The sequence below is a fragment of the Ursus americanus genome, chromosome 15 (assembly GCF_024610735.1).
Source record: "Ursus americanus isolate L20-20 chromosome 15, mUrsAme1.1.p, whole genome shotgun sequence".
Lineage (NCBI taxonomy): Eukaryota > Metazoa > Chordata > Mammalia > Carnivora > Ursidae > Ursus > Ursus americanus.
The window spans coordinates 26,438,933-26,451,537 of NC_142141.1; the positions used below are offsets into that span (position 1 = coordinate 26,438,933).

Consider the following 12,605-nt stretch of genomic DNA (forward strand, 5'->3'; position numbering starts at 1 on the left):
AAAGTTGTGCTTTTCAAATGGATTACAGACTAAAATTATATTAATTCATCGTTCATTGCAGGCCATGTGTTCTGGTAATGGAGCAGACATTAGAATTTATATAATGAATGTTTTCTTCTTTCAATCCCTTCACTGACTCTCTCTGACTCTCCATAAAACCTCACTGAGACAAGAGAGAACCTTTGAGCGCCTTAGAGAATGAGCAGCCTCAACAGCCTGCCGGTGCTAGGCCCTGTTTATACTGCCTTTAAGAATGAAAGCAATTATTCAAAAGCCTCAAAATCTTTGGGTGCGGAGGGCAGGGGAGGCTTTTAAAACATACCGAAGCCTGGGGGCACCTGGGTGGCTCAGTCGTTAAGCGTCTGCCTTCGGCTCAGGGCATGATCCCGGCGTTCTGGGATCGAGCCCCACATCGGGCTCCTCTCCTGGGAGCCTGCTTCTTCCTCTCCCACTCGCCCTGCTTGTCTCTCTCTCACCTGCTGTCTCTGTGTCAAATAAAAAAAATCTTTAAAAAAATAAAAATAAAATAAAATAAAAAATAAAACATACCGAAGCCTGTGCCCCACTCTCTAGCTTCTGATTCAGTTGGTTTAGAGTGTGGTCCAGGCATCTTCATAGTTTTGGAAGTTTCTCAGCTGATGCTAATGTAAAGCTAGGGCTGAAAAATACCACACCTGCAAGTAGGAGAGCCTGGCAAAGGAGTCCTCTCAAGTTTTATTAACTCATTTGCATATATTTGTGAAAAGACGAACAATGGTTAAAAAAAAAAATCAAATAGGAGCAAAAGGAAGTTTCAATAAAAAGTCTCACTGAGGACAGACTGGGGAGTAGAGAATAGGCACCCTGGCCAGCAGGCAGAGCACAGGGCACAATGAAGGCCCAACCACCAAGAGCAACAGACCAGATAGATGTTTGTACATTAAGGGAGAGGGAAGGAATCCAAAAGAACAGTCTGATAAAGTTTGCCCATTCAGTCTGCAGACGTCGTGCGGCAGCATCCTGAGCAGAGAGTTATGAGGTCCCCAGGTGGATGGAGAGACACCTGCTGGGCCCTCAACCCCTGTTGGAGATCCCAGCTCTGGTCAGAGGGAGCCACCACGGCAACCAGGCAGACAGAACTGCGCTGAGAGAAAGAAAAGATTCTCAGGCCGTAACCAGGATGGCCAATCTCCTGCTAAAATATGGATATGCGTCCCCAGAACTTTGGAAGTCAGTTTTCTGTGTCAGACCTCTCTAGTCGGGCTACTGTACCCGGGGGCAGGGATGAGGTAGCCCCTAAGAACTTAAGAGTATTCTCTGAGAGCTGAGTTATAAAATCAATATTTAATAGATCAGAAGAGTCACTCTAAGAACAAATGGCTCTTGAATCGCAGCAAGATAGACCATTTAACTATAAAGGAAAAAGTTATCCATCAAAAGGGCAATCGTCAGCCGTGGAGGCATAGAAAACAAAGGAAGACACTGTTTGTTCTTGGGCTTGCTAAGCTCCACACTGGGGACACGGTGCCCTAGTCAAGGAACTCAACCTGACTATCCTCAGCCTCCACTGCTTCCACCTTAGTGTGGGCCCCCATTATACCTGGATTATCAGGAAGTCTCCTAACTGGTCTCCCTGTTTCTGCCTTTTCTAACCCCATAGATCGCCAAAGTGACCCTGTTACAACATGAGGTAACTCATGCTTTTCTTTCTGCCCAAACCCTCCCCATCTCAGAGAAAAAGCCAAAGTCCTTATAATAGCCTATATGTGGCCTTCTATGACCTGGATCTCCCCACCTCTAGGAGTCATCTCTTCCTGCTCAGCCCTGTACCACCACCACCTCTACCCTCTGCCCCCCACACCTCATTTCCACTTCCATCCCATCCCATCCCATCCCACCTCCCTGATGGGCTTCTAACATGCCAGGTAAGCTCTCCTGCCTCAGGGCCTTTGCACTTGCTGTTAGTGTTCTAGAATGTTCTTCCCCTGGGTATTCACATGGCTCAACACTTGAGTCCTTCGGGTCTTTACTTCAGGTTGGAGGCTTGTTCTGGCCACTTTACTTAAAATAACAAATTCTCCCACCCCTTACTACTCATACCCCCCTTCCCCACTTTATTTTTCCCCACATCCCTTATCACCACCTATATAGTATATATTTCACTAATTTGAATATTATATCTCCTCCCATTGGAATATACATTCATGAGGGCAGGGATGTGGCCTGGTTTTGTTCACTGCTGTATTCCTAGTGCTTAGACCAATGCCTGGAAATTAGGAATTCAATAAATATTTGTTGACAAATGAACAAAGTAATCAACCCAAGTGTCTAGGGTGTCTCTGCTGTGCCGGTGGCTTCGTCCAGCTCTTGAAGCTAAATGCCTCGAATGTGAGTTGATGCTGGGTAACTACCTTTTCCATAGCAACCTTTCAACCTTTTGATGATGATTGGGTCTCCCACGAGGCAAAGTAGGAGAAAATATGCCGGTCAGAAGACACGTAGCCTGGTCCCATTCAAGGTTTCTGTCATGACGTTGTAAAAGAACCAGCATGGCAATTTGTCACTTGTTCATCTCATTCAGGGCTTCAGACGGCAAACAGCTCTGAGGGCGGTGAGTTCCCGGTCTTGACCGTGAGAGGCCCCGGCCGCCCGCTCCGAGGCCAGCCTTCCCGTGACTCCCGCAGCCTGGCTTGCACTTCTCGTTCAGACCCCGCCGGCTGTGTCCAGGGGGAGCAGACAGGAGTCACCTGGCCTACGGGGATCTGACAGTCCAAACAGAAGCCGTTCCCAAATGGCTGGGGAGGGCGTGAGGTGCTGCCACGGGTCGCGTCGCTGCCACAGGAGCAGCCCCGCCGCGGAACAAAGGCGGCACTGTGGCTGGCCCGGCTGCTGTCCCCTCCTGCGGCCGCCGCCTCCGGCCCCTGCAGGCACAACAGAGGGCTGTCTGTGGCAACTGCCCCAGGAGCAGCCCCACCGCTTGTGCTGATAGTGCGGGCGCGCAGGCCTAGCGTTTGGCATTCCGTGCTTTCAGAAGGTGAAGTTCCGTGTTATTCAGAAACCTGGTGAGTCACAGTTCTCCAAACTACAGTTTTCCTGTCCTTACCGCCGACGCCCAGCATCTCCCAAGGAGGAGAAAGTCAGGGGCAGGGCTTGTCCGCAGGGAGACTACCACACCACCTCCTCATGGGTCCAGAGCTTCGCCCTGCATTCCCGAGTAGGTTGTGGGCTGGCTGGTGACGCGCTGTGGAGTCAGGGGACCTGGGTTCAAATCCCAGTGCTGCCTCTTTCTGGCCGAGTGGCCACTGAGGACTGTTTCCTTGTTTGTAAAATGGTCTTGCAGGAGAGCTCTGTAGATCAAATAATGTGGGTGATGGTAGGTAACAGTATCCAATCTAGAGCTTTGAGGAACACTTGATGTCTAAGTGGTGGGATTAAGAAGTAGATGTCAGCCCAGATCTGTGGATGGTCTATCTAGCTGCTAAATGCCATCACCAAAGTGATAGGGGTGTAGGCAAAGCTTGAGACACTGGGATTGGAGCATGGTGGGAGGCTTCCCAGGACAGGGAGGAAGATGAGGGGTTACCACAGAGGACAATGGACTATGGTTTGGTCATCTCTCCCTTTACGGTCTACTGTATATGTTCTCCTGAACAGCACACGTCCTAACGCTGCGGCATTTCAACAAGGAGTGACACAATGAAAACTGACTTGGTCATTATTGTGAGTCCATTGTCCGTACAAGATTGTTCCTTCTACGCTTGTACAATTTTTTCCAGGTCTCAGAGGGGTTGGCGCAGAGCTGGAGTCCACCCTCCTTCCTACATTTTTTTTTTTTCCGGTAGTGCCTCTATCAATTTTAAAATTCATCTTTAGTTATCTTTAATTTTATTTTTATTTTTTAAATGGAAAATACATTCAAATTCAAAAGATAAAAATGTATACAATAAAAATCTTCCTCCCACCCCCGTCCCCCAGCCACCCAGTTCCCAGACCCCAAAGCAAACGTTACCTTGTTACCAACTGTTCCCATCTACTTACAGAAATAACCTATGAATATATAAGGAAATATATTTATTTTCTCTTTTAAAGTATAGCATATAAAATAGTTCTGCCCCCTTTTATTCCCCTTGGGAAAATTCCATATTGCTATATAAAGAGCTTTCTTGTCTTTTTTTTTTTAATGACACCTACAGTTTTTAATCCTTCAGATAACTGTGCAATTTATCATGAAATCACCTGTCAGCATGCGCACCTAAAAGGTCAAATTTTCTTTCCATGGATTCCAGAACAGGAGCCATTAAAAAGCAACATTTTTCAAGAAGGCCCTTTTTCTGGGAGTACAGGTTTCACCTTCCCTGTGAGTACGCTGGTTCAGATAAAGAACACAGGCTCACGGACTTGATGGTATGCCCAGTTGCAGCTTGTACCAAATATGTAACTGGCACTTGCTACTCCAATTGGCTCACAAGAGAGTCCACAAATGGGCCAGGTGATAAAAAATGATCAAAGCTAGATGTGGACGTATACCAACAGATACACTGAAACATCATCAGTTTAAAGCTGAAGCTAACTTGCTAAATCCTTACCTGTTCTCCAATATTTTTTTCCAAGATTTTTCTCCTCAAGGGAATCATTTTGCATTAAAACCGAAAACTGCATTTTCTAAAACTTCTAGGTTGAACAAAAGCAGAACCAAGCGGTCTAACCAAACTTGGTCTACACCAATATTTGATTTGATTCAGGGCACGGTTACTCCAAAAGCCACTCCAAAAGGCATTAAGTTCGACTTCCCAGAGTGACCGTCATTTAGAAATATCTGCAATTGGCAGGAGGTCAGGGCTAAGATACTAAACACTGAGCATACTGCCCCTCTTAATCCTGGGCTTCAAGTACCTTATTTTTAAGGTGTGAAAGCAGCAGACATCAATACAATCATCATTAATCTGGTGAACAGAAACAGAATTCTGAGCTGTCTTCTGCAGATATTTCTGGTAAGAGCTGCAGGACCACTTTCTAAATATACTGGTAGCTGGCTCTTTAAGACCAAGTGGGGAGCCTTATTGGAAAGGGGTTCTCTCTGAAGAGGTGAGCTCCTCCCAAGTGCAAGAGAAGGAATTTGGAGTCTGGGAAGTGATGTACGAGGCTTCCAGGAGGAATACGTGAGGACGCTGTGCAGGGTTCTGGGAGCAGGGACCTGGAGAGGTGTCTGGACCTGGGGCCGGGCTGGTTTGGGGGAGAGCTAGCCAAAGCAGGTAGAAGGTGAAGAGCCGTGCCGAAAGCAGGATCTCCTGACTCACTGGGCCCGAAGCGTGGATTCTTTAATTTTCCACAGCAGAGCTGATACGAAGTTCTTATGGCTTAAATCCTTCATCCTACCCCTTCTCACATAATCACAGAGGATCTTTATTGTTCTCACTCCTGCTTTGGGCTCAGGGCTTTTGATTTGTTATTCAGTTCTCACAAGACTTCTGTGAAGGGGATACTATGTCCCCCTGCAGACAGAAAACTGTCTCAGAGGGATTAAGTGACTAGTTCATTGTCACCCAGTGTTTGGGAATGTGGCTATCATTTATTAAGTACCTACTTCTGGAATTGTTTTTAAATCACTTCCCATGTTATTTATAAAGGGAATACTGCAAAATGATTGAGGACTTTACTTTCCGGTTAATCTCACACTCTCAATAATTCGATAAAATCTAAGTAGGCCTGTCCTACCACTGAGGAAACGGAGGCTCAGAGGCGGGTTGGTGAGTTGTCTGAGGTCACTCAGTAGAGAAGTGAGGCTGTGACCCCTAGTTCCAGCATACAGCCTTGCTCACTGTAATGCTGGGTCAGCTTCCCCGCTGTGCTTGCAGACAAGTCCAACAACTCAGCAGTTATTAAGCCCCGAGAGCCATTTCCTGGAGCGACTGAAAATTTAAACCACTACTAAAATAAGTTCTGATGCATCTGGCCCCTTTCAAGTTAGAAAGCATTTCCAGATAGGCTGATGGGACTCATAGCAATGGAATACCACGTGTTTCTAAGCCCCTTTGAAGGTAGCTTCATAGGGACAATTGGCCTTGCCCTAATCAGTCTTCTGGTACAAGCTCACCCAAGGAAGTGAACCTGTCCTTCAGACAGGCCGCTATAGCAGTATTGGAGCTCCATCTCTGCTGCAGGAATGATGGGATTGGGACATCTTGGACACAGAGCCCAGTGGGAGGAGCCAGTGATCCCTAGAAAGGCTTTTGCTGTGACCCAATCCCAGATTAACGGCTCCCCAGCCCAGAGGCCAGGGACAGAGGCAGATGCCCAGCTGGCTTCTCCAGGTTCCTGCTCCTAGATCCCTAGCACAGCATCCTTCTGTACTCTACCCAGAAGTCTACCTTACTTCCCAGAGCTTACTACATGAGGATTTCTTTTTTCTTTTTTTTTTTTAAGATTTTATTTATTTATTTGACAGAGAGACAGCCAGCGAAGAGAGGGAACACAAGCAGGGGGAGTGGGAGAGAAAGAAGCAGGCTCCCAGTGGAGCAGGGAGCCCAATGCGGGGCTCGATCCCAGGACTCTGGGATCACGCCCTTGAGCCAAAGACAGACGCTTAACGACTGAGCCACCCAGGCGCCCCTACATGAGGATTTCTCTTGCTTCTGTGACCAAGTAGAACTTGCCATGGCCAACTGTGACCCTGACCAACTGGAATTCAACATTCAACTTGACATTAGTGTCCTGTGGTTCTGCCAGGGCCATCTGACGGCAACTGAAAACTTCTATTTGCATGGAGGTGGGAGTTGGAGAGAAGAGGAAACCACTGGGTTTTGGTTCATTTCCTCTCTCCCTTATCACTATGGAAATGTTACACCTTGCCTGCTTCCCCCATTGAGACAGAGCAGAGCAGCACATAAATAGCTGGGGACATGGTGACAGGACCACAGACTCTCATCTTTCCCAACAGAAATGAATGCAGAGAGGGGACTTTCAGAGCTTCCCTTTGCACCACCTTCAGGCCCAGGGCACAAAGCAGAAGAGAATACCTATCGATCTAGCAGTGGGGACCTGGGAAAGGTGCTGGCGTTTCTGAGAAGCAGGGAAATGGCATCCAGTGTAATCTGGTTTAAACTAGCACAGATTTGAGTCAAATCCCCATTTGACTCTGCTCCATTGCTCAGTTTGTGTAATCTTGGGCAAAAGATACTAGATATCTCTGATCCTTTTAATTCATCTATAAACAGGAGATAAAATCTCCAGGTTTATTGTGAGGACTACCACATAAAGTCCATTTTAAGAGGTTTCAACCATTTCCTTTCTTCCCTCACATACCCTTTAAGAGAACCTCTCCATCTCATACCCACCCCGCTCCCAACCCACAGCTGATTTGTCCAGCTTGGGTCAGGTGTCCCCCAAGGACACCTGGGAACTAAGGAACCCTGGAAACCAGAAGATGTCTGGGCCATTTCAGACATACTGGAAGATGCTGAGAAAGCCATGCCACAGAAAGTAAAAAAAGGAAAAAAGAATAAAACAGATTCATAAAGAAAAGAAGCTGACAGAGATTACAAAGCCCCATTTAGAAGGCAAGCTTAGTTCCAGATGAGACTTTGGCCTCGTGTGGGATTCACCAGGTCCCTATACCCATCCATGATCTTTTATAGCTTGAATGAGGATGGTCTGAGCTGTCTGATTTCTGGCAACTAACAGCGACAGACCCCAAGAGAGACGGTATGAAGTACTTTACTCAAGTACCTATTATGTGTCAGGTGCTAGACTCACAGTAGCTATTATTTCAAAACATCTCACAATTCACTGTTCTATGCCTCATAGTTATGGAAGATACCAACATAAGCAGATACTCAGTGGGACAACCTGAATGGCTTTAGTCAAACTAGCTCGTTTCATGAACAATGTCTATGGCAACTGCAGAAGGAAGCTTAGGAGAGTGAACACCCTCTTCTGTTTTTCTATAGAAGTCTTTCACATTAAATAAATGCCTCCTTGAGTACTGGAGAAAAAATAATTATCATATTCCACTGAAGCTGAGAAATAAAGCAAACTTGGTTTATTTTTTTAAAAGATAAACATGACTGATCTGCACTAATCATAACATTTGAATGAAATAAAACAATGTTCAACATTTTTAGTCTATAAATAACTAATACCCTATTTTACTTATTCTGTTAGTCAAAGATAAGACTGCAAATGAGAAAATTGGATAATGCTTATTGATTTAAAGGTATCAGACATGGTATTTGATTCTGAGGAAATGAAGACATAAATGGGGGAAAAAAACACCTATAGCAACGAACTTGGTAAAGAATGACATTTAAAGGTCGATACATAAATTTTACATGCTTGACTTGACAGACTGACACATTTTTCAAGTCCTTAATTATGAGAACAGCAGCAAAACACAAGACAATTAAAACCTGGCATTTAAGAATCTGCTATGTTGTTACGAATACATGCATGACAACTCTATCAGTGAAGCCCAGGAAACTACTCTATTCCCAATTACTACTCTATGCAAGCCAATGTGCACGGACTTTGTTTCACTTTCCAATGTGTCCCCTTGTTCTGGGTTTAAACTGTAGGTTTAGATACGACAGCCTGAGCGTCGCGGGGTTGTAATGCATGGCTGCAGACCCAGTCTCGCTGCATGACAATTACAGCACAGCAACAAGTCCGTTTGTAATGATAATTAAAAAAAAAACAGGCTCAAGTGGACGCCCTCATGTTATAAATACATCACATATCAAAATTACAAATTACAGAAATAAAGACAAATAATGGCATGAAGGGCATGATAGTTTATTTTAAAAAATTGTACCACACTGATCATAATGACCAGCATACACATTATGATGGCTTTTCTCTTGGGTATTAACATTGCAGTATGTTTGTATACTGAAATGTTTCAATAGGACCAAGAACGTTAGAGAAATAAAGATCTTAGATGAAAATGAACACTAATAATTCTGGTGTCCTACCCCCACAGAATTCATTTAAACCCCTTATGAATCAGTGGCATTATAATGTTATGTAGTTATGAAGAACAAAAGTTCTCTTCTAAGTAGGCAGCATGAACTTATACCTCCTTGTACTTTAATCTTTAGTTTTTATAATTTAAGCTATGTCCACCCTGGCTAAAGCACAATCATAAAGACACCCCAGATAATTTCCATGCTACCACTGCACAACTTTAGTGATTTTACTTAAAAAAAAAAAAAGAAAAAAGAAAAAATCAAACCACCATCAAAATAAAGAGGCAAATAAAACTGATTTTCAAATCATTTGAAAAGCATAGTGCTTATCTGTCCAATACAGACTCAAACTTAAATTAAATGCTATAATTATAACCTCCAAACTTCTGCAATAAAATTAACATATATATATGGGTTTTGTTCGTAGAACTGTATTTTGCAATCAACAAGAGGAAGTTACTTTTGAGAGAACAATATATTTGGTTACAATTCCATGTATCTGTAGTAGAGACGAAGCCACATGATGTTAAATCTGGCTCTAAGTTACCTAAAGTATAAAATTTTGATCAAAATTATGACACTCTGATAAAAACTTAACCCATATGAGATGAGTTTTTAGAGTAAATGTGCTATTGAGTAATTATCTCAATAATCGTTTCTTTTTTGACTGTCTGCAAATTGACCCTTTCTTTTTTAACTAATGTGACTCACCAATATTTCAAATTGACCTCTTTACTTCCGTGTTGCCATTTCAATATCCAGGGACTTCTGAGGCAGCATAAGTCTGACTTCATAAAAACAGTAGATACTTTAACCTTTCAGTGACAATTTTTAAATCTGTAAACTCAAGAATCACATTATTTATAGCTCAGCAACTATAAAAACATTGAGATTTTGGCATCTTCAGCCAGAATCTCTTTGTGCTTTTTAAATTAAGCTGCTTTTGAATCTTTTTGGTATTTATCAGCCATTCATATTTCCCTTATAATAATAAAAGAATATATTTAAAATAATTTTTAAGGTTAAATGTCCTGGGGGCTTATCAATATTTAAAAAAAAACAATTTTTTTTTTTCCTTCAGCATTTGGAATAGTAGAAATTATTTCTGGTCCCTCTTTAGATCAACCAACACTACTTTCAATCACGTGTAACACTGAATTTTACAGACATCCCTGAAAAGTTTTTGATTAAGTAAACGAGTGAATCACAGTGGAGTCTCAATCAGTTAACAGTGTAGATCCATTAAAACAAAACAAAACAAAACTGAATATTAAAATCTTCAAGCTAAAAGAAAAAGAAAGAAAGAAAAGAAAAGAAAACCCTCCTAAGAATTAAAACCAAGTGTGTGTCATCACTGATTCTGTGCTTGTGTCCCCAACTGATTAGACTCCTCCTCCTCTGTTATAAGACATGTTCGTTTCGATCTCCACACCAAGTTTCCAGGACACTTGAGTGAAGAGGCTATGCTAGTACAGCATCTAAGGGAATTGAGTGGCACCATTTTCTTCCCTAATAGAGGTCATGTTCAAAGATGAGCATCAGGCCTCCCTCCACTGTGCTCACCAGCGTGCATCAGGATCCGAAACTCACCCTGCAAACCGATGACAGCTGATCCGCCCACCCCGCCCCCAGCGCCAATATGAGGTTACCAACAGGTTTGTCATTATATGCACTGGCCTTTCACTCTTTCCATCAGAAAAGTTGTGGTTGCTTAAAAAAAAGACAGGGGGGTGGAGAAATGAAAAACCAAGAGTTTAAAGGCACAAAGTCGCATAGCTGCTCTAGTTGGAGTTTGTAAACAGAGAATAGGTTGAATTTAGGTAATCCCAATCTATGAGAGTAAAAAGGCATCCACAGCAGGCTTTTAACCAGCCAGCTTCTTTGAGACCCTTCATGGGTTTTGAGGTCTACAAAGTATGCACTAAAATACCCATACTTCAAAAAGCAATAAGGCAAACAGTATAATCATTATTCCAAAAGTTACAATGGTAGTGTAGGCATACATAGTATAATTTAGTTACAATGTGTGGTACTGTTTCTATTATATAACCATATTAACTGTTTCTTTCCTACATAATTATATATTCAGCGGAGCTTCAGTTGAACACAAAACCATCCTTGTACCACCACTGATAGTTGGCAATAGCTCTTTGATAGCAGTTTTTATTCTGCTGTAGAAATATCCTTGAACTGAAGAAAGTCCACAACCCAACGTCCAGTCATTAAACACTATCATATTTGTGAAGAGCTTCTTCCAACTTCTGTGTCACTTTTTGGAAAAATATTATTTGCTGTTGTAAGAAATGCTGCATCTGTGATTTAAAGTCTCTTACTCGAATTTGATGGAAGTGGTGAATTTCGGCCAAAGTGGCAAAAGAAATAGTGTTACAGCGATCTTGAATGCCATCAGCCTTTTGCAGCTCCATCTTCCCTTCTTCCACGTGTCGCCTACTCTCCTTTACTTTGGTAAGAGCTCCTGTAGTTAAAAAAAAATTAATTAAATATATATTCGCATGTATCCCAGTGGCATAGCTACATAGTAAAGAGACTCTTGAGCATTATAAATACTTGCCTAAGCTATTTAAAGCCCTTTGGAACTTAAAGAGGTAACTGTTATTAAAAAACAAAGAAATCGACAGGGTTTCTGAAACCCACCCTCCACTGCTGCGATTTCACTTCTCAAAACCAGCACTTGCCAAGTGATCAAGTATCGACAGTATGTTTTATCTCCTCCAAGTAGAGAGACTATATGGAATAGATCATAAACTGCAAGGAGCTGTCTCTAAACTACAAACCAAGAAACTGTGATTTTTTACTTAAGAGAAAGGGTGTGACGCCATGACACACACCTATATAATAAGAAAGTTAACCATAAACACATTATCCCAAAGAAGGTGCAAATCTACTTCCTCAGCAAGTCTCCCTGAAGAATTCTTGTAGAAGATTCTAGAACTGTACTCTGAAACAAGTTAGTGCCAACTTTGTGTCTTAGAAATCATGCCATGTCATGGAGGCGTGTTGGAAATGATGGCAGTCTACAATGGGAGGCCACCATCAGTGGGGTTGGCCAATGAAGGGGCGAATTCATGTTCCACCTGGAGCACTGAGCCCTATGAAGTAAGAATTTGCCACCTTTTCTTTAGGGGCTGTAAGGATCAAGGAGTTTTGAGTCTGCTCTAGGGATGACCTAGGAATGAAGCCAGAGGGGCCACAGCCTCTTGTCAAGAAATGTCACCACAGTGTGTGTGCAAGGGGGAAGGAAAGGGACGGTCACTCTGGCAGGTGCCACATGATGGCATAACTTCCCCCAAAAGCATCATCACATAAAGACACAGAGAGCTAATAAGGATGTTTAGGGGTAGGAAACGAAGGATGATCTTCATGGGTTCTTGGAATTAAATGATGATAAAGCTCAAAAAACTTGAACATGGCCAGCTCAAGAATTCAGATTTCCCGACTCCATCTAGCACTTACTCTACCAACCCATGACGAAAGGTGAGAGAGAAATGTCCAGGACACCTGGCTGGGCAGTCTTGAACATGGTGATACTAAGGGGGACAAAAGAAGGGAACCTGTTTAGGAGGAGGTGGGAAAGCTGAGGAAGTCTGGTTCAGAAATACTCAGTTTTAGCTAATGGTGAAATACACAAGGGGTAAAGCCCTATTT

The 12,605-nt window shown here is 43.1% G+C and overlaps 1 protein-coding gene across 1 annotated transcript in view; it reads right to left on the minus strand.

Annotated features, from left to right (window-relative positions):
- Positions 1-8,750: 8,750 nt before the first annotated feature.
- The window catches only part of SNX18 (sorting nexin 18), a 28,073-nt gene continuing 24,218 nt past the window's right edge, over positions 8,751-12,605 (minus strand). The window contains exon 2 of the mRNA XM_045815273.2: positions 8,751-11,415. Coding sequence (XP_045671229.1) covers positions 11,162-11,415 — 254 coding nt within the window. The 3' untranslated portion in view covers positions 8,751-11,161. The remainder of the gene's footprint in view (positions 11,416-12,605) is intronic.